Source organism: Papio anubis, chromosome 2 (assembly GCF_008728515.1).
Source record: "Papio anubis isolate 15944 chromosome 2, Panubis1.0, whole genome shotgun sequence".
NCBI lineage: Eukaryota > Metazoa > Chordata > Mammalia > Primates > Cercopithecidae > Papio > Papio anubis.
This window is the reverse complement of record NC_044977.1, coordinates 70915127-70938048: the sequence shown is the minus strand read 5'-3', so window position 1 is coordinate 70938048 and position 22922 is coordinate 70915127. Positions and strand designations below refer to the sequence as shown.

At 39.8% G+C, this 22922-nt stretch overlaps 1 protein-coding gene across 3 annotated transcripts in view; it reads right to left on the bottom strand.

Moving 5' to 3' along the window:
- FRMD4B (FERM domain containing 4B) overlaps positions 1–22922 on the bottom strand; it is a 361154-nt gene that overhangs the window by 171584 nt on the left and 166648 nt on the right. The window contains exon 1 of one of the 3 annotated variants that reach the window (XM_009200359.4): positions 4108–6391. The exons of the other annotated variants lie outside the window; for them this stretch is intronic. Coding sequence (XP_009198623.2) covers positions 4108–4134 — 27 coding nt within the window. The 5' untranslated portion in view covers positions 4135–6391. Of the gene's footprint in view, positions 1–4107; positions 6392–22922 lie in introns of those variants that run through there. 3 annotated transcript variants of the gene reach the window in all.

The following is a 22922-nucleotide window of genomic DNA, read 5'->3' as shown; positions in this document are numbered from 1 at the left end:
ATGACAAAGTAGGATTTACATGCAAAGCCTCATGCTAACACTCCACTCTGGACACTTCCTCTCTTTGTCTGTTTAGTGTGGATAGAGCCTATCAAAAACAGAATTTTTAACCGTGGACTCCTGAATGCTTTAGGGTCACTGTTTGTTTGTCTTAGTTCATATTATTCAATTCTTACCTGGATATACCCCTGTCAATTTAATCTCTTGACCTAAAAATCATATTAATTAAACTCCACTACTTACAGCCATTTTGTCTTAACAGCTTTTTTTTTTTTTTTTTTTTTTTTTTTTTTGAGACAGGGTCTCGCTCTGTCACCCAGGCTGAAGGGCAGTGGGGCGATCCTGGCTCACTGCAACCTCCGCCTCCTGGGTTCAAGCAATTCTCCTGCCTCAGCCTCCCGAGTAGCTGGGATTAAAGGTGCGTGCCACGATGCCCGGCTAATTTTTGTAGTTTTAATAGAGACGGTGTCTCACCACATTGGCCAGGCTGGTATCAAACTCCTGGTCTCAAGTGATCTGAACGCCTCAGCCTCCCAAAGTGCTGGGATTACAGGCATGAGCCACCACACCCGGCTCGTCTTAACAGTTTCTATACTCCCCAAGAGTGAGTTGCAAATGAACTAAAAGTCAAGCTTGTAGGAGCTACAGAGAGTCACTGGAGAATTCCTATTTATATTCCCCAGCTGGTCATGGCCTCATAAGTATAGTGGCTGCCTCTTATTCACCTCTGTAAGCCCAAGTCTGACACATTGCTGGTGCAGTACATACCCAGAGAATATGTGTTGACTTTTAAATAATTTGGAATCCAAGGGCCAGTGTCAAATTTCAATCTAAGAGTTGCATCCATTACCAAAGATCCTGATTTCTTCCTAGACAGCATCTCAATGTCTGACTCCAATTAGTGGCATAAGTAATTTCTCCATTTCCAACCTTGCCTTACTTAGTTTGTCCCTATCCATATACTGCCAGTGGCTCTACAGGCATCTGGGCCATTTTAGTCTGTGCCCTGAATTTCTTTCTATGTGAAAAGGAGAATATCAGTGGAAAGGAAGAAAGAAAGGGGAAAAATGCAGAGAAGGAGGGAGGAAAGGAAGGGAAAGAGGGAGAGAGATGGAGGTAAACAGAATGACAGATAGAGCTGTAATATATCTGGGTAATAGGGAAGTAACTACAAATAATTAGGAGTCACAGAGCATTTCTAAGCTGAAAAATAGCCTCAGCATTAGTCTAATCCCTTCACTCATCAATGTGGATTCTGAGGACTGAATAGGAAAAATTAGCTCCCAAGACCACATAGCTTGTCAGTAAGTGGCAGAGTTAGACCTGGAGTCCAATTCTCTCTCTCTTGTCTACTGGGCTTTTCAGCTGCACCATACTGTTGTATAGGATAAAGATTCTCCTTTATAGAAGACCAGCTTCTGGACTACTGTCCCTCCTGACTAGAAAACCTGAATCTAGAAACACCTAATAGAAATGATAGTATAAAAATGTGTTCCTGAAAGAGTAAGTACAACGTCTGCAGAATTGTTCACTTCAATTTACAAGGAAAGAAGAAAAGAAAACCAAAGGAGAAAATAAACCAATACAAGACAACAGAAGTGTGCATACCTTTACAGCCCCATCTACAAAAGCTTCCTCTAAGTGGGGGAAGAAGAAAAGCATGTGAAGTATACAGGGCATATGCCCAATACCTTCCTTTTCTTAGATTGCTGTTATTGGAATAATAAATTGATTGTTCAACATTGCCAAATCACATAAACATATATTAATGTATAGTTTACCTGTACTCAGGTTTACTTTTCCAGTTTAGGAAAATATTGCATTTAAAAATGTTTCTAGTTTTCCAACATCAAGCGAGAAAAAAGTCTTAATTGGAGCTTGACAGAATCTACCTCAGGGACAAATGTAAGTCTCATACTTGAATTATGATCCCAAGACAGGCCTCTGCTGAGAACTCACTAAGATTTTCAGGTTGTCACAATATTTTTGAAACAAAGAGAAAGTGTTTTATTATAGTTTTACCTAGCACTATAGCTTTTTGTGATAAGAGACAAGACATGTAGTTCTTTTCCTGGGGTCTTTTGTGCACCTGTGCACAGGCTTCTGCTAGCAATTGGAAGCCATGCAGAACAGAAAGCAGAATCTCATTTAGATGCAGCTACCACCTTTCTATTCCAAGATGCACGCACCCATGAAAAGAAATTCTTGTTGCATGAAATTCAGAGATGCTGGAAATTAGGCAAAATCATCCTCTGGCCCAGAAAAGACAAAGGGTGGACAGAGCATAGATTCGGAACTCAGGAGATCCAGAATCCAGGCTGTGCCCTGCCCCTAATGGGATAGGAAGTCTTAGAAAAATTCCTCATCCTCTCTGGATTTTAATCTCTTCAGTAACAGAATGAGGAGATTGGACAAAGTGACTTACAAGGTTTCTTCTGGAAATGTTCCATGGCATAAATATATCTAACAATTCCGCTCAGCCAATAAAATTTGTCCACCACCCATCACCCTGCCTCCTGATAGTTACTGGGAATTCTCTCCACATCTCTACCTGTCTGCAGGAACCTCCATTCTAGTAGTAACAACTTCCCTGCATACTCCAAATGTAGGACTGAACACAGTGGAACACACAGAGTATGCTCTGGAGTGGAACGTGGTATGTCTGGGAATATTTTAGACCCTTTGCTAAGAGCTGTAATTTCTGAGCCCTGAAAGGGCTGCATAACTAGACAGTCTTACTTCTCAGGAGGTTCTATGGCCTGAATCTTAAGAACAGGATCATTTATAATGAGGCTTTAGGTCACCATAATACCACTTAGAATCCAGGTCACAGGACTGCATTTGGATAAGATTATATTCTTTTCCATTTCTTCAGATATTGGATACCTTTAGATAGGACTGATTTAGAGATAATGGACTCATTTCTAGGGCTACACTATTATGTTGTTATATTATGGCAAAAGGGTGCTATTCCAGTTCCTATTGTGATATATTTAATTTCTTTGACTTTTCTCTTCTCTACCCAATCCTACCCACTTCCTCTACAGACTTCCTTCTATCCCCCACAGTTTTGCAGTCTACTGGATGAGATAATTTCCTTTGTTTTTTACCCAGATATTCCTCCCCTCCACCATCAACATCTACCCATCAGGGAAGAAAAATGGCCACATGGAGTTGGACTTAATGAGTTTACCATAACCACATTACAAGGCAGGAAAGAAAAAAAGCCTTCCCTTTAATAAGGATGTAGGACTTCCTCTGACAAATAATAAAAGTTTTATTAATTAATTGGAAGCCGTCCCCAAAAATGGCATTTCCGAGGTTTCTATCTTGAGCTGCTGAATTCTGATCACATAGAATCCTCACCACAAACTAGACTGGAGGACAAAATTCAATTTTCCTTCTTCTTTCTGGAGGCAAAACAGGGACCCACATCAAAGGATCCTTTCAGAGGGGCTGCTAATGAGCTCTAGGACACCACAGAATTTTTGTTGCCAAGTGTTCACAAAAACAGGGAAGGCCCCAAACACATCTTGCTGATGAAACGATGAACAATTATAAATCAAAGAGCATTTTTGTGCTGCTTACTGACACAGTTCCTGCCCTCTCTCTGTCTTTTCCACATCCATAAAGAAACTCAAGTTCTTAAAATTAAAAAAAAAAGAAAAAGTAGAAAAAAGGAGAGAGTGGTGGGAGCAGAAGAAAGGGTGATGAGGTGGAATTACATACTTCATATTTGCCAAAGTTCTAAAGCAAAATAAGAAATCAGCCTTTCACGACCTTTAAAGGAGCAAAGATAGCATTAAAACAATGACAGGAAAACCCTCTGGACGATGGGCGTCTTTAAGGACCATCTTCACTTAGGTATCAAACAGAGCACATCCAACTCCGTTTTGGAAAAAGTAATTCCTTCAAAAGAGTGAAGATAAACATTTCTTGTAATTTCCTTTTCCGCAAGTTGGGTTCTGCAATATTAGTTCTTAGATTAGTCCACCCCCAGTACAATATTAAAATCTGCCCAAGACGTTGCTATGAAATGCCAGTTAAAGCTGAAGAAGCACCGTTACACAGTCTGCAGTTGGAAGATCATAAAAAAATCATTCTTACCTCTGAACCATCATGACCTCGGCTCATTTAAAGGAACTGAAGACAGTGCTTAAGACAAAAGACACACGTATTAAGCACTTGTGTGACTTGTGTGCTGTGTGTGTGTGTGTGTGCGCGTGCGCGCATGTGCTTGCATTTTCTCCAACTACAAACCAGTGGAAGTAGGAACTTAAAAACCCCCGACGCCTTCCGCTGCCATATAATCTCAAGGAAATGACCATACTGTTTGTTGCTTTGATTAGAAACAAAAGCCTTTCAATATGAGTCACGGGAGAAATGGGAAAATAAAAACAACTGAAAAACTTCTGCTATTTCTTTTGGCCACTCAAAGGCTTTCTTTACTACACATTTAAAACATGATGAAATGTCATCTACTGTTTTCTAAACTTCATTGATAATGCAAGCTTTAGTTTGGGTAATTATTCAGAGATAGGCAATGCCATGTACAAATCTAAACTTCAATTTCGGCTCTTCGTTCTACGCTTGTTCTGGATGAGGCTGGGAATTTAATGAATATAAATAAAAATAATATTTAACTCAACTTTGCTACTCACAGCCAGTTGATGTCAACAGCTTTTCCACTCAGAAAGAAACTCAGAATTCCATGGAACAACCTTAGTAAAATTAATCAGAGATGCCAGCCACAACAGAAAATCTTGGCAGAGTGATGTGGTCTCAGAAAAGATTCATTTCACCATTTGCATTTAATGAAATCATTACTATTAAAGTCATTCAGTGAATAGGAAATAATTAAAATACATTATGCTTGAAGGAAGAGAGAAAAACATATAGAATATAGGAAAAATAATAAATTTACTTTTTTTTAAAAAAAGAATGATTAAGTAAAAGCTTGTGACAGGGTATCATGCTCCTCCCACCTGAAAAAAAGAACAGTCTGGAATTTTGCTCAAGAGTATGGTACGGTTAAGAACATAACCGTAAGACTAAGTCTCCAAGACTCTCTAGAGTCAGAGAAACCTGGTGTTTTACAGCTGTATATATCTGTGGGAAAGTTACTTGATCTTTCTGAGAATTGGTTCCCTCCTTTGTAAAATGGAGATAAAAATCCTGATACCCTTCAGGAGTGCTGGGGGAATTAAAAGAGATAGTTCATGGAAAGCTCAAAGAATTTGCCTGGGAGATACCACAGGCATCTAAATACAGGGTGGGGTACCTCCCTTTACCCCCACAAAATGTTAATCCCTCAGAAACCAGGGAGCAGCTTTATCTTCAAATCCTTGCAAAGACTCTAATTACTATGACCACAATATATTGTCTGGGGAAGACACGGCAGCCTGTGACAACTTCAGTCAATGCCAAATTTGGATGAAAATAGAAATCACTTGATGATATCAGTAGAAAAGGTGAGAAAAGGCAAAACCTTTAATACAGATTTAGTAATTATTTGTGAGCACATGACCTCCCAATTGGAGGGGTTGGATGTTAGAAGAAACAAGTTACTTAAACATTATTTCATGCATATATACTTATAGGATAAATGGAAAAAGGAAAAAAAATGCTGGTCAATGATATTCCCAGAAAAGTATCACATATGGAGACTGAAGAAGTGCTATATAGCTCAAACAACTTGGGCAGAAGTGGAGATGCTGTGCTGTGATACAAGGATGACTCAAAGAAGACTTTTGTTTCAGTGCCAGCACACAGATGCACGTGAAGAAGTTGAATAAAATTATTCAATCAAGAAAGAAATCACTCCAGTTATTAATCTGCATAACAAGTGTTATGACACTCCTAATATAAGGAGTAAATTTTCCAATATCTCATATACATTTCTAAACTTTTATATAGGTTAACCCAAAACATTTGCTCTGAGTCTTCTCGTTGGGAAGGTGGGGAATTATTATAGTACTTTATTTGAGAGAACCTTCTATTTGTTAACATATAACAGTAAAAACTCAATACATGGTACCTTTTCTTACTGGGCTGGAGAGTCAACTGAGAGAACTAGTGGGACATTTCTGATTGTATGGTAAAAATGTTTTCACTGTTGAAGGACAATCAGAATTTTGATAGCCAGTTTCAGCAGCAAGATGGGCTAGATCAGGCAAGGCTAAAACCAGGAGGCCAGGGCAGCTTGAGGGCCAGGTGAAGGTTGACAGATCAAATTCGGGAGGAGGCTGGGCAAGCTCAGGTTATGGTGTGAGAACACATAGAGATGGGAGTCTATCAGGAGTATTAAAATTAGGAGGCCAGGCGCAGTGTCTCACGCCTGTAATCTCAGCATTTTGGGAGGCTGAGGTGGGCGGATCACCTGAGGTAAGGAGTTTGAGACCAGCCTGGCCAACATGGCGTAACCCCGTCTCTACTAAAAATACAAAAATTAGCCAGGTGTGGTGGCACATGCCTGTCTTCCCAGCTACTTGGGAGGCTGAGGCAGGAGAATTGCTTCAACCTGGGAGAGAGAGGTTGCAGTGAGCCGAGATCGCGCCACTGCACTCCAGCCTGGATGACAGACCAAGACTCCGTCTCAAAAAAAAAAAAAAAAAATTAGGAAACAGGATCCCTGCTTTTCTATGGGGCCACTATCCAAATAACTGGGGGTTGGGGGGAACCCCATATCCCCATATAAAGAGGATGAATATGTGATTCCAGACTGACCAATAAAATCACTCTACCCCAATGTGATGGTTAATACTTAGCGTCAACTTGATTGGATTGAAGGATGCCAAGTATTGATCCTGGGTGTGCCTCTGAGGGTATTGCCAAAGGAGATTAACATTTAAGTCAGTGGGCTGGGAAAGGCAGACCCACCCTTGATCTGGGTGGGCACCATCTAATCAGCTGCTAGAGTGGCTAGAATATAAAGCAGGCAGAAAAATGTGAAAAGACAAGACTGGCTTAGCCTCCCAGCCTACATTTTTCTCCCATGCTGGATGCCTCCTGACCTCGAACATCAGACTCCAATTTCTTCAGTTTGGGGACTCGGATTGGCTCTCCTTGCTCCTCAGCCTGCAGACAGCCTATTGTGGGACCTTGTGATCATGTGAGTTAATGTGAGTTAATGCTTAATAAACTCCCCTTTATATATATATATAATATATATAACAAAACATATAATATATAACATATTATATAACATACAACATATAATATATAACATATTATATATAACATATAACATACAATATAATATATATTATATATAGTATCCTATTAATACTGTCCCTTTAGAGAACCCTTACGAATACACCCCATACCCATTAGTTATAGGGATCAGAGAAGAAGTATCTCTGTTTTTGTTTGTTCTGGAGTTACAAAGTTGCTTGGATGAGAGTCTGGGACTACCAGGAAACCTCATGCCAGACAGAAGTGTTGGAGAGAGACAGACTCCAATGTCATTGTCTGAATTACTAAATGCCATTGAACCTGAAGTCATTCCCTGGCTTTTTCAGTTACTGAGTCTATAATTTCCGTTTCTGCTCAAGCTAGTTCTGATTTTCAAACAAAACTTTATTTGCGAACAAAAAGATCCTATCTAATATGTCAGTTTGTGTGAGAAAAGATAATTGGAATCTGACACCATTAGTCCACTGACCAACACTGTTCGAGAATGTGGGTGCTTATAAACACAGGATTGGGGAGTTTGGTGGGGCTTTAGGAGCAAAGATGGGACAAGGGCATAGGTGCCAGGGATTCAGTCTTGAGGAAATGGGAGGAAATGGATAATTCCTGCAGGAGTGGGGTATCAGACAGGAGTTTTGCAATCAGTAAATCAGAAGGGGTCCCAGGTAACTGGCATTCAAAGACCAGAACAGGACAGTGGCAAAGCTGATGCTATATCCAACCTGAAACAAATGTTCTTCCAAATGCCTTCTGCCATGCAGCCAGACACAAGGCAAGGTTTAACCTGGGATTCGGGAATGTAGACTTGGGGAGCCATGTTTAGGAGTCCCACTGAAAATGAAACTATATCCTGGAATAGGTCTAAATGAAATATGAGCTTCTATGTGAAACTGTGCCTATAAAATACAAATTGTGACACAGTTGGATGATCACCTAACTGGTGAGCTTGTACATATGTATTGGTGACTTTGTGGCAGCTTTCATTGACTGTGAGGGTGGAACAAGAGAAATATGTCCACCAATTTAAGGAAAAATATGTGGAAGCAGGATCCCGACTTTTATCTTTAAGAGAAGCTTTGCGTTTTATCACAAAAGTATCACTTTCATCACAGAACATTTCACAAACTGAATGAATGCCAGACGCACCATAAAATTGCAACAGAGGCAATGTATTGTAGTTTTCCAAAACTCTGATGGCCGGGCATAGAACTAAACCATTTGTCATAAAGTAAGAGGACAAACTTTAAGACCAGCTCATCTCTTCCTAAGTTTAGTGAGGTTCGCACTAAAGAAAAAAATATTTCCTCATAACTTCTATCTTTCTCTAATTCAGCCTCTAGAAACAGTTCAGTTCAGCTCCAATATTTCTTGAGCATCAAATACATGCAGAGGCCTTACAAGGAAGTCAAAGATGAAAACACCATGGTTCTGACCTTCGACAAATTTGCAGCCTGGACCTGGCATCTCTCAAAAAGAGAAGAGTAATCACTTTATTTGTCACCTCATAGTCAACTCTGCAATTGAGGAATTACACATTCCTTTCACGCACATGCTGGTTTCCGTTTTTAATCTTTTATCAATCTGTATGTCAGAGCTTCTTGGATACCTGATGATTTTTCTTAAATTTGCATTCATTGCAAATTTAAGAAAAATTTTCTTTTTTGTAATTATTTTTACAAAATTACAAAAATATTTAAATTTTTACAATTAAAAATAATTGTAAAAAATTATTTTTACAAAAAATAATTTTGTAATTATTGTTTTGAATGCCTATCAGGTATTGGACATCAGAGCTGGGTGTGTGGCCTATGTACGCCCACAGGATTCAATGTTCAGAAGGGCCTCATGCTTGGTTTAGTGTTCTGCTGTCTCACAAGTTCTTCATCATTTTTGAACAAGGAATCCCACATTTTCATTTTGCATTGTGCTATGGTTTGAATGTCCCCACTAAAACTCATGTTAAAATTTAATTGCCATTCTCACAGTATTAAGAGATGGGACTGGCCAGGTTGGAGGGCGGGGGGCGGGGGCACATGCCTGTAATCCCAGCAGTTTGGGAAGCCAAGAACAGATTGCTTGAGTTCAGGAGTTTGAGACCAGCCAGGGCAATATGGTGAAACTCCATCTCTACAAAAAACACAAAAATTAACCAAGTGTGATGGCATGTGTCTATAGTCCCACATACTCAGGAGGCTGAAGTAGGAGAATCACTTGAGCCTAGGAGGTTGAGGCTGCAATGAGCCAAGACTGTGCCACTCTACACTCCAGCCTGGGTGACACAGTGAGACCCTGCCTCATAAACAAACAAACAAAAAAAGAAGTGGGACCTTTAAGACATGATAATGAATTAATCCATTATTACAGTAGTAGATTAGTTATCATGGAGGTAGGTTTCTAATAAAAGATAAGTTCAGCCCACATTTTTCCTCTTTCTTCCTATGAACCTGTGTGCCCTTCTGCCTTCAGCCATGTGATGACCCTGCCAGATGCCAGTGCCATGTTCTTGGACTTCCAGCCTCCAAGAACCATAAGCCAAATAAATCTGGTTTTTTTTGTTTGTTTGTTTGTTTTTTCTGAGACAGTGGGGGAACAGTGGTGAACAGGAGAGGTATCCAGAGGGGGGCATGAAACAAAAAATAATTTCATTCATAAATGAGGTAATTTCAGATAAGAGCAAGACTTAGGAAGAAAATAAAGCAGGAAGACATGATAAAGAGGGGTGGAGAATGCTGTCTGGGGAGAGTGAGCTCCTGAATTAAGACTGGAGATCAGGAAAGAGCCAGTCACAGAAATAATTGGGTTCAGGACCATTTCTGCCTTGTTCAGGGCTATAACATGTGGAACCTGGAAAATTTCTCAACTAATATTTTGAATGAATAGAACTTCTGTTTAAAAAGGAAAAGTACCAAATACAGAAAATTAATTCATAATTTAGTACAAACTGGGACTGACCGATAAGGAACATTTAAGTTTATTTAAGGTCTCCTTCAGGATCACATGTTTTAGCAGCTGGAGGGGGTGCACCATGTCCAGGAAAAACAAACCTGATGGAAAAGTTCATTACTCATATTCCTCTCTAGACAGAAAAAGAGGGAAAACTTTTGTGCTAGGCAAATTTTCTTGCTTTCTTAACCATAAATGGAAAAACAGAGATGAAAAGAGGTAGGGAGAGAAGCAGGCATGGTAGGGGTTTCCTTTCTGTCTGTTTCATAGGATGAAGGCCATGACTTTTGACTTGGTTTTACCATAAGGGACGTGCAGTTTTTTAGGTGACGCACATAAACTTTGTAAAATTGAGTCTCATCTCTGTGTTTGGAAAAATGAAAAGGGTCTTCAAAATTCATTCTTGAAATTCACTTTACAAATGGGAAACTGAGGCACTGAGATGTCTGGTAGCAAAGTCTCCCCAGTTGGGGGTAGAAGAACAGGATTTGAACCCAGGGCCCATGCTCTTACACAAGGCCTTTCCATTTGGCCATTGTAGACAAGGTGGAATGCATCCAGGGGTTAACACTCAGGCATTCTGTTAGATTTCCTTCCTGTCTTTCTGCAGAACCTGGCCTTTTGTTTTGTTTTCCCCTTTCTCTCTCCCTTTGTATTCCTTTAAAGCCAAAACAAAGAAGTTTTTATAACGGAAAATTTCAAGTACACACAAAAAGTCAAAGACCAGTGTAATAACCACCTCCCATGTTTCCACCTAGTTTTAAGTTATCAACACCTGGCTAATATTGTTTCATTTATATTCTCACCTACTTTCTGCCCTCCTGTATGTATTATTTTGAAGCAAAACCAAGACTTAACTAATTTCATCTGTAAATAATTCAATATAAAAGATAAGGACTCTTTTTTAAACATAACTCTAAATACTTAAAAAAGTTAACAAAAATTCCTTAATATCATTAGATATCTAGTCTTTAAATATCCAATTATCTGATTAATGTCTTTTTTCCCCAAGTTTGTTTGAATCAAAATAAAAAAAAGAAAAGCTCCACATTTTGCAATTGGTTGATATTTTCCTTAGGTCTTTGTTAACCTACGGGTTCCTGTTCCATCCATCTCTCTTTTTCTCTCCTCTCTCTCTCATTGCAATTTATTTGTTGAAGAAACTAGGCTGTTAATCCTGTAAATTCTCCTACCACCTAGGTTTTGCTTATTGCATTCCCCTGGTATCACTTAAGATGTTCCTCTGTTTACTATGGTTCCTGTAGGTTGGTTGAGTCCCAAGGCTCTATCAGATTTCAGTTAGATCTTTTTTGGCAATACTATCTCATAGATCACCACTTGTGTTTTTTCATTAGAAGAGCCATTTCTTTTTGTGACATTAGCAGCTGCTAATGCTCAATAGCTATATCATTTAATTAATTAGGGGTTGCAGTATGATGGCTTTCTAATTCTATTATCCCTTACTTACTAGCTAGAATATTTCTATAATGAGAGATTTTTTTTCCTTATCTATTAATTGGTTACCCAGTAGTATAATTCATACAAGAAAGGCAGAGAAAATGTTTGACTCTTTATTTGCCAGTTTCCAAAATAATGAATTGGGTACTTTCAAGGGTGGTCAAAATGTATTTTGTCATTATGAACATATGCATTTAAATATAATTTATGTGTTTCAGTCCATTACAATTATTTTCCCTTTTTTAAAATTTTCTTTACTGATATTCAGATTGGCCCATTTTGGCCAGTGGGAGCCTCTTCAAGCCAATTTCCAAGTCCTTGTGACATGATTTTAGTAGTATTTGTCAGCTTCCTTGCTCCCTGGGATAAAAAGATGCTCATCTTTTGCATTTACTACTCAAAACCTGGGCATTGTCTGTTACTGCTGTTTGTTTCATTTAGAAAATTACACTATAAATTATGCATAATAAAAATACGTATTTTAGGTGTTACAGCCATGTTATCCACATCCCCACCAAGATATAAAACATTTGCAGAAAGCTACCTCTGCCAATCTTTCCCTACCTCGCAAAAACAACCACTATTCAGATTTCTATCACAATAGATTAGTTTTTCCTGTTATAGAACTTCATACAAATTGAATTATAGAGTATGTATTTTTTAATACCTGGCTTCTTTTACTGAGCAAAATGTTTTTAATATTCATTCATGGTGTTGCATGCATTAGCAATTCATTCTTTTTTTTTGTATCATCACTGAGTAGTATCCATTGCATGAATATAGTATAGTTTATTGATCTCCTCTCTTGTTAGTGGAAGTCTGAGTTGTTCTCAGTTTGGGGGTATTAGAAGCTAATAAGCTATTAATATTCTCTTACAAGCTGTGTGTGTGTGTGCATGTGTGTGCGTGTGTGTGCACATGCATATGTTGTCGTTTCTCTTGAATAAATGTGCATGAGTGGAGCTAACAGATCATAGGATTAATGTATGTTTAACTGCCAAACAATTTCCTAAAAGGTCATACCATTTACCCTCCCAATATATGAGAGATCTGGTTATCCCACATCTTTGCCAAAATGTGGTATTATAGGTCTTCTTAATTTTAGTTATTTTAGTGAATGTGAAGTAGTAGAAGCATTTGTGCTTAGGTGACTTTTTTTTTTTTTTTTGCACAGGTATAGGTTTAATTGTAGGTGACAATTGTAGATTAATAATAGCAAGCACTTATGTAGTACTTAAAATGTGCCATACTCTGTTCCTGTTTATTATAAGTATGAGGTCGGGACTATTATTATTATCTCCATTTTACAGATGAGAAAACCGAGGCATAGAGAGATTAAATAACTTACATGAAATCACACTCAGGAAGTAGCAGATGAAGGCTTTGAACCTACACAGTTTGGCTCCAAAGTTCAGGCTCTTGACTTGTATGCTCTTCTACCTCTCACAATTGTTAATAGGAATCCTTTCCAGTTCTCTAACATTTCACTGAGACACTGGTAAATATTTCTGTTTAAGACAACTATCACGAGGTCAGGAGTTCGAGACCAGCCTGACCAACATGGTAACACCCCGTCTGTACTAAAAATACAAAATTAGCTGGGTGCAGTGACGCGTGCCTATAGTCTCAGCTATTCAGGAAGCTGAAGCAGGAGAATTGCTTGAACCTGGGAGGCGGAGGTTGCAGTGAACCGGGATCCTGCCACTGCACTCCAGCCTGGGTGACAGAGCGAGACTCTATCTCCAAACAAACAAACAACAACAACAAAAAAACAAACTATTGTGTTAATTTAAAAATCCTGGCCGGGCGCGGTGGCTCAAGCCTGTAATCCCAGCACTTTGGGAGGCCGAGACGGGCGGATCACGAGGTCAGGAGATCGAGACCATCCTGGCTAACACGGTGAAACCCCGTCTCTACTTAAAATACAAAAAAATTAGCCGGGCGAGGCAGCGGCGCCTGTAGTCCCAGCTACTCGGGAGGCTGAGGCAGGAGAATGGCACGAACCCGGGAGGCGGAGCTTGCAGTGAGCGGAGATCGCGCCACTGTACTCCAGCCTGGGTGACAGAGCGAGACTCCGTCTCAAAAAAAAAAAAAAAAAAAAAAATCCTATACTTTTAAAAATAAAGAACTGTGAATTTTAAACAATTTCCTTCTACTCCTGCCCATCTTATTCTGAACTTAAACATTTTCCTTATATCAGCACGTCTCCAATTTTTATTATATTTTTCCTAAAAAGTTTTTTATTTTGAATACTTTTGTTGTTGTTGTTGTTGTTGTTGTTGTTGTTGGACAATTCTTCTGGAAGTCCTGACTTTCAAGTCCTGAGCTTATATTGTATCAGAATGCTTTTTATAGTAAAAAAATAAACAAAAAGTGAAAATAACTTTAATAATATGGATCTATATTCTCAGTATCTCCAGGTAGGGCAGTGCCAAGGTTGGTGAGGTCAGCAGATTGGCAATACCATAAAAGTCCCAGGCTTCTTCGATTTTTCCACCCAGCACATTCTTCTTAGGTAACATTCCCTCATGGTTGCAATATAGCTGCCATCCTTGAAGCTCTCACATCTCCACTCCAGAAAAAAGGATCACTTCTTTTTACCACGTGTTTTTTGTTTTTGTTTGTTTGTTTGTTTTTTGTTTTTTGTTTTTTTTTAAATAGAGACGGGTCTTGCCATGTTGCCTGGGCTGGTCTTGAACTCCTGAGCTCAAGTGATCCTCCCAACTCGACCTCCCAAAGTGTTGGGATCATAGGCATGAGCCTCTGCCCCTGGCCTCCCTGCCTATTTTTAAGAGTAGACAGCTTTTTAAGAAATGACTCCCCATTGACCAGGGCTGGGTCCTATGTTTACCCTAAACCAATCCCTGGGAGAGGAATAAGGTCATCATGACTAGCTTCAACCACAGCTTCAAAACCAGTGTACTGAGGCAACCGGTGTACTGAGCCATTGGTCTTTTCAGCCCTGGAGGCGGTCAGAGACACTTCAGTGATCACCTCCAGCCTGAGCAGCCTCTTCCATTTACTCCAGGTGCCACACAAACACTATCATTTTCTGTGCATTCTACGACATGAGAGTAAGTAGGGAAGCACTGGGTTAGAGACCAATCAGTATTTCCCCAAGTTATAGGGGCAAGGGGGTGATATTGATCCCTGAACCAAATCAGGCCTCTCAGGATGAAAGAAGCAAACAATAGATGTTTAAATCAGGCTTAGAAAATGAACACAAAACAAGAGAACCCACAGGGAGCAAAGTGACAAATTATGTCACGTGACTATCTTGCCTGTCCCACCACCTCAGTTGCTGCCTTGATGATTCTGACTTCCAAACATCCTGTCCTTCTAGCTCAAACTCAGAAGACAGGAACATGCAAGTTTGGCCAAGCTGAACCAGGGGACAGACAGAGGACAGGCTGGCCCGTTGGTGGCCACGGCAGGAAGCATGCACTGGGAACTGCTGTTTTGCCATCTGCCTGGTGGGCACCTCCAGAAGGAAGATTGGGTGCTAACAGTATGCCAGTGGTGAGTGGGCAGCTAAAATAAATGACAAAAACATCATTGGGAAACTTCCTGCAGCAATTCCAATTTGCCTCTGAGTCCGCCTGGCTCTGATTGAAGTCTATACACAAACAAATCCATGGGTCAATGCATCTTCACCCTCAGGGCACTATCTCCAGAATAACCATGGCACTAATGGGATCCGCAGTTTCAATCATCTCCCGAGTAATCAGTTCTGGTGCCTCCCCAAATGAGACAAATGACAGTTTCATGGTCGCTCGTGGCTATGAAATCTCACTGAGACAATTCGACTCTGCTTAAATTATATTTAAGTTAATAAATATGAATTCAGATGGCCAAAGAAGCTCAAAAACCCCTGGGCATCTAAGACGAAAAAGAAAAAATAAATGGCGCATCATTCTATTCTCCTACCCCAAGCTTTCTCACTTGTGTTTTTTTTTAAAAATAAATTAAGGCCTTGGTGATTCCTTCTCAGTTTATCTAAATGAAGTTTAGGCCATTTACAGAAGAGATAAAACAAAATTGCTGAAATTCACTAAACAGTAAAGGAGGAAACCACAGTATGAAACCAAACAGTATAGTGATTATAAAAAGCAATAACTATTCTCAGCCATTTCTAAAGCTTAAGATTTTAGTGCATAACAGAGAGGCTATGTGAACATCTATCTTTATGACACTTGGGTTTTAACCAGCAATGCTCTATATAAACTTATTTTAACTATACAAGGAAATTCCATATCACTCTGAGATGACAAATACTCTCCAGGAGACTAAAACCTGCTCTCAAGTCTGGCTCTAAAATTGTTCTCAAACCAATTTATACTGTGACAAAATACAGTATGTGTTTCCCCCAATGTTATTGGGCAAGAACAACTCCAGTATTCCAAGTATCAAGGTCCTTAAGAAAGTTATGGAAATTGGACATCTCTACTAATAAATGAAGTAAAATAAAAACAAAGAAAATACATATTTTTGGCCAGCAGACTGGTATAGATCAAAGTTGTTAGCTAAAGTGTGGACAAGAAAGATTCTTATTCACTTGATAGTAGCATAAATCAATACAATCTTTTTTTTTTTTTTTGAGATGGAGTCTTGCTCTGTTGCCCAGGCTGGGGTGCAGTGAAGCAATCCCAACTCACTGCAAACTCTGCCTCCCGAATTCAAGCAATTCTCTTGCGTTAGCCTCCCGAATAGCTGAGATTACAGGTGCACATCACCACGCCTGGCTAATTTTTGTGTTTTTAGTAGAGATGGGGTTTCACCATGTTGGCCAGTCTGGTCTTGAACTCTTCACTTCAAGTGATACACCTGCCTCGGCCTACCAAAGTGCTGGGATTACAGGTGTGAGCCACCGCACTCAGCCGGTACAACATTTTTGGAAAACCAAATTCCTTCCAAATTCGAGCAATATCATTTCAAAGTGCTCATTTCACAGAAATTCTCCCACAAATGTTTTATGTATAAGAATGGTTACTGTAGCATTGTCTTAGTAAAACTTAGAAACAGGTCAGGCATGGTGGTTTATGCCTGTAATCCCAGCACTTTGAGAGGCGGAGGGGGGCGGGTCATTTGAGGCCAGGAGTTCGAGATAAATCTGGCCAACATGGAAAAACCCCATCTCTACTAAAAAAAAAAAAAAAAAAATTAGCTGGGCATGGTGGCACAGGCTTGTAATCCCAGCTACTTGGGAGGCTGAGGCATGAGAATTTTTTGAACTCAGGAGGCGGAGGTTGCAATGGGCCAAGATTGCACCACTGAACTCTAGCCTGGGCAACAGAGTGAGGCTCTGTCTCACAAAAAAAAAAAAAAAAAAAAAAAAAAAAAATTTTGAGAACAACTTAATGTCCATCAGTAGGAGACTGATGAAATTAATTATAGTTCATTCTCACCATTGAATACACACTTATTAAAAATAATGACATATATCAGTATGTAAGACATGTAAGTAAATACAGTTTAGAATAAATTATGTAGGATGATCTCACCTCTGTAAAAATTTATATCATAATAATATGATATGTATGTCACTACATGTTTAGAAAGTATCTGGTGAATATATACCCTGTTAATAACCATTAAAGAACCTTCATGTTCTAAGACATGCATATCTCTAACAATTAAATTTATTAACATATGTTGCCTTAATGATAAAAACTCTATAGTTCTTAAAAGAGCACAAATGCGCCCTTTTCTTCAATAGTATTCATATCAATAATAATTAATAATCTTTGTGGGTTTTTGTTGTTTTGCTTTTTGTATTGTTTTTAGACAGGGTCTCACTCTTTTGCCCAGGCTGGAGTGCAGTGGGACTATCACAGCCCACTGCAGCCTCAACCTCCTGGGCTCAAGTGATCCTCCCACCTCAGCCTCCTGAGTAGCTAGAACTACAGGTCTGTGCCACTATGCCTGACTAATTTGTAATTTTTGTAGAGATGAAATTTTGCCATGTTGCCCAGGCTGGTCGTGAACTCCTGGACTCAAGTGATCCACCCATCTCAACCTCCCAAAGGGTTGGGTTTACAGGTATGAGCCACCGTGCCCAGCGAATAATCATTTTTAATTGGACATACTAGACAAACCCTTGGAGACACTACTGCCCTTCTGGCACTCTGTGAATAGACACAAAGTTAAATTAAACAGATCTTTAGTCTCCAGAAATGGTCTACACAAAGGCCTGGATCAAATGTTTTGAATAGGACATTTTACAAAATTGTAAAAATATTATAGATATTCTTGCTATAAAATATTTGATTTCAGAATAATATGAAAGTAAGAGAAGCAGAAACTTCTCCTTCATCCACTTCCACTGACACTTCCCAGAGGTAAAAATTATTTCTTAATAATTTGTGTTATACATGTCAAGCCCCATCCCTCCACACACATGAACACATATACACATTGTTGGCATATATCCATAACAATACACATACATACATATATACATACACATACACACATCCCATATATTGTTCTGTACTTTGTTTTTGTTTTTACCCAAAAAATGTATCGTTGACAATCATCTGGGCCAATTTTCAACTCCATTCTTTCTCCTGATCTCATAGAATTCCATAGTACCGAGGTACCATCATTTAATTAACCATTCTGTTTATTCTCACTGCTTTGTTATTTGAAATATGAAAATATGAAAATCCTGGCACATGCACCATTACATGAGAATGTCCTTAGGAGGATTTCCTGAAATGGAAATGCTTGGTCAAAGAGAACAAACATCTTACATTTTGACTGGAAACAACTAAACTGCCCTATAAAAAGGTTGCAACAATTTATCAGATCAATTATAATTTAATGCTTCTGCTTTAAAATATCCATTTCCTCTCATTCTTATTTTAGATGATTTCACCTATATGACATATATCAGTATGTAATACATGTTACAGTCCCATTTCTGGGATGCTTTTCCTTCTCTCTTTTTTATTTTATCTATTTTAGTGGCCAAGGCCTTTTTCTAAACTATAATTTACTGAGTTCTTGTCATGTTCTAGGCATCAGTTTAAGTAGTCACACAGCACTCTCCCATTTAAATCCGACAACATCATGAGATACCATGTTCCCATTTCACAGATGAGGAAATCGAGGCTCAAAGGGGTTGAGAAACATGCTCTGAGTCACCCAGCCAGTAAAGGATGTGGTCCAGTATTGGAACTCATACCACTTGACTCCAATGTCCTTAGCTCCCACAGGATATGTGCAAATCACACAAAGGAAACAGATAAAGCTGTTCATCCCATTACAACATCTATTAGAACAGACTGATGACATTAGACAGCAGTAAATAATGAATGCAGCTGCTTTGGCTGAGGAAGGCACTGTGGTTTCCCAGGCCACATCCTCTGTCTTTTTTCTCACAGATCCCTCAAGCCTGTGCCTACCCACCTTGTCCTTCTTGGACAGGTGCTTTGCATACTTCTTGAACAAATGCTATCGCCACATTTTGAGTATGTCTCACTCTTCTGCCTTACGCCTGATACTCAGTCCTCCCCAGTGAAGTAGCCCGTGGCATACTCCCACTTCACAGACAAGCCAGCCAAGCTGATAATGCAGGAGCTTCAGCACATAACTGTCTGTAGTACAGTGGTGCAATCACGGCTCACTGCAACCTCAGCCTCCTGGGCTCAAGCAATCCTCCTGCCTCAGCCTCTTGAGTAGCTGAGACTACAGGTACACACCACCAGGTCTGGCTAAATTTTTTGGTATTTTTTGTAGAGATGAGGTTTCACCATGTTGCCCAGGCTGGTCTTGAACTCTTGGGCTCAAGCAATTCTCCCATCTCGGCCTCCCAAAGTCCTGGGATCACAGGCATGAGCCACAGGCCCAGCTTGTTTTCTTCTTTTTAATCAAAGGAAACAGATGAAGTTGTTTATCAAATTTTCATTTGCTGAACTTCATCAAAATTGATAGTAATTTTCTAAAGAATACACCTATTACGGAGTCTAACCATATTATTTGTACTGACTATTTCAGAGTCACAATATAACTTCAGAAGTAATGTTGCAGGTTGGAGGGAAAAAAAGCGAAAGCTATCTTTAGTGAATATGTTGGCTCATGGTTTTACTTTCTGAAAAAACTTCAGATACACAGTCCTATATACACATAAATACATACATGTATTTGTACATTTTTCATATGTCATACATTAAGTACGCACACATATTTATTTCTTTATAGATTTAAGCATGACCTATTTAGCTCAGAGAAAAAATACAAGGAAAAGGCCAGGAGAAAAGCAAAAAGGGTAGAAAGAACATAATTAAATTTGATTTACTTAAAACACAATGCACAGATAAAAGTGTGGTGAATTTTTATAACCTAATTTAGTATATGAGCCTGAAAAAAATTAAATGGATGCAATTGTGTGCTGAATAAAGGAGACTGTTCAGATTCTGGCACTAACATCTTAAAAAAAAAAAGATTTTTCAAACTCAGAGTTGGTTTCTGAAGTTTATAGAAGGAAAAACACATTCACTTAAAAAAAAAAAATCTCATTCCCAAAAAGAATTTGAGAGCAAAATCTTATGAACTTGGCTGGAACTATATCTGGCATCAATACCTAGAAAGTTCAAAATATAAAAATCCTAAGGAAGAAAGAGCTTCATAAATTTAAGCATGATTTGACAGTTAAGATTCTTTGTATCCTGACCAAAATTGTTTCTAACTTAAACACTGAGTTCATTTAAAAATTGGTAGTAACCTATTTACTAAAAGAAAATGTACTTTCTCCTAAGAAACATTTGGGAAATACCCAGTATGACTTTTTTCTTCAGTGATGATGATGGCAGATTGTCATTATTTGACGGTGCTAATTAGACATAATAGCCAGCTCTTGTAACTTAAAGAGTCAAATTCTCTATATATTGTCTATGCTTGCAGAATTTTGAAAAGCTTGAACACAGCCAAAGAGCTGGGGAAAGCAAGTTTTTAATTAAACACTAATAAAGGCCAGAAAAAATTTTGCTTTTGTTTGTTTTTTTCTCCTAAGAATCCAGGCAAATCCAACCAGAAGGGCCGTTCATCCTTTAACTCCAGTGGATGGGAAAGACCTGAGACAGGGTCAGAATGATTGAAAAAACGTACACAGAAATGCTAAAAAAAAAAAAAAAAAAGAGAGAGAGCAAACGGTCTGAAATGTCTGTCAGGAAAAACAGGGCACCTTCCAGAGCCCAACCACAGGGCTGGGTGCAGGAAATAGCGATCACTTGACAGGACTAACGAGAACTGCAGAAGCTGCCAAGTTCCCCGCCCTGGGCTGGGCACGGGTGGGTACTTGCAGCTGGCAGTACACACAAGCTGGTGTCCTTGAGGGAGCCCACTGGCACCAGGGTTAGAGGAAATAACCTACTCCGCTATCTAAAGCAACGTTTTTCTGAAATGGTCATTAGAGAAGCCAAACGAATGTATTCTCAATCAGCTTACGCTGGCTTGGGGCTATTTTCAATCATGAAAAAGAATAAACCCACACATACAAATGTATTTCAACATACATGGCTTTGTCCCTACACGAGGTTTCTAAAGTTTCATGGAATGCAAACATTGCCTTTGGGCAGAGTTCTGCTAATGCTGCTTCCCCCTCCTCCAAACGCTTGGTGTCTTCCCACACCACGTGCTGCCTCTACCCTTGCCTGGGTCCCCATCGTCTCTTAGCTGGAGATCTGAAATGGCCTCCTGACGGCTCTTACCCCTTTTAAGTCATTCTCCCCAGAGTGACTGGAGCAAGCTTCTTAAAGTGTAAAGCAGATTCATTTGTTCACTTAATCAACAAGTATTTCTGAAGCACATTTTTGGTTCCAGGTGCTGTTCCAGGCACTGGGGAGTCTAACAGTGGAGTCCCCTGCATGCCTTCAGCTATTAACAACGTTCTGGCAGGGGAAATGAGCATATCAACAAATATATTCATAAAGTCAGGTGGTGTGGTGAAAAGGGTTACAGTGAAAAATAAAACAGGCTAAGACATGGTTGGGAGTCACCTCCCTGGTTGGGGTGACAACTGAAGAGAGACCTACAGGAAGTGATGGGGTAAGCATCATGTAGACTTCTCAGGAATGAGATTCCAGGCAGAGAACATTCTGTGGGCTACAGCTCTGAGGCTGGAATGTGCTTGGCAGGTTTGAGGGACAGCAAGGAGGTCAGGGTTGCTGGAGAAGCATTAAAGAGGGGAAGGATGCTGGCAGTTAAGACCAGAGGTTGGGTGTGTTTGCTGGAACTGAGGCAGGAGTTGGGAGGAGCCTAGGTAGAAGGAATACTGATCACACAGACACACAGGGGCCTTGTAGAGATAGTAAGGCCGGGTTGTTTCCCAGAGTTGGGAAGTCATTGAAGGGATCTGAACAGAAAAACGACATGATCTGACTGACTTTGAACAAAATCACACTGGAGGCTAGGTTGAGAAAAGACTGTAGGGGTGGTTGGCATTTGTAGAGAGACCAGTTAGGAAGCTACTGCAACAAACCAGCTGAGAAATGAGGGTGGCTTGGCCCCAGAGTCATGGTGATGGAGATGATGATAAGTGGATATATAGTTTGAAGGTAGAGCCAAAGGGATTTGCTGATGGGTTAGAAGTAGAATGTGAGTGTTGAAAACTAGCCAAGGTTTTCATTTCAGCACCCGGAAGTGGAGTTGCCATTTACTGACAAATAGCTGACTACAAAGTAAGCTCCGAGAGGGCAGAGCTTTTTGCTGGTTTCTTGCTGTATCACCACTGCCTCGACCAGGCCTAGAATGTAATAGGCCCTCAGTAAATACTTGTTTATATGAATGCACAAGTTATTCCTACATCTGAAACATCTTCAATGGCTTCCCACCACACTTACAGCAAACTCTAGAACACCAGGGCACCATGTGATCTAATCTCTGCTTCCTTGCCAAACCCACCTCTGACGACCTTAACATTTCTTGCAACACTTTGGCCACTCCACTCTGCTCTCCAGTCCTACAAACATCCTAAGGTCTTTCCTGCCTCAGTGTATTTGCATCTGCCATTACCTCCACTTGGAATGCTGTTCTCCTTGGTCTGCACGTGCCAAGCTCCTTCTCATCCTTTGAGTCTTGACAGTAATAAAACCTCGGAAAGAAGCCTTTTGTCACATTTCTCCCCGCCAGCTTCATCCCCAGTGGACTCTGAGCTCCACAAGGGCAGGGTCTACCTCTGTCTGTTATGCTGTTGTATCCCAAGTGCCCAGAAAAGTGCCTGAAAGGTAATAAATATTGTTCAATAAAAAGTGCTTTAATAAACAATGAGGCTGGGCATGGTGGCTCATGCCTGTAATCCCAACACTTTGGGAGGCTGAGGCGGGTGGATC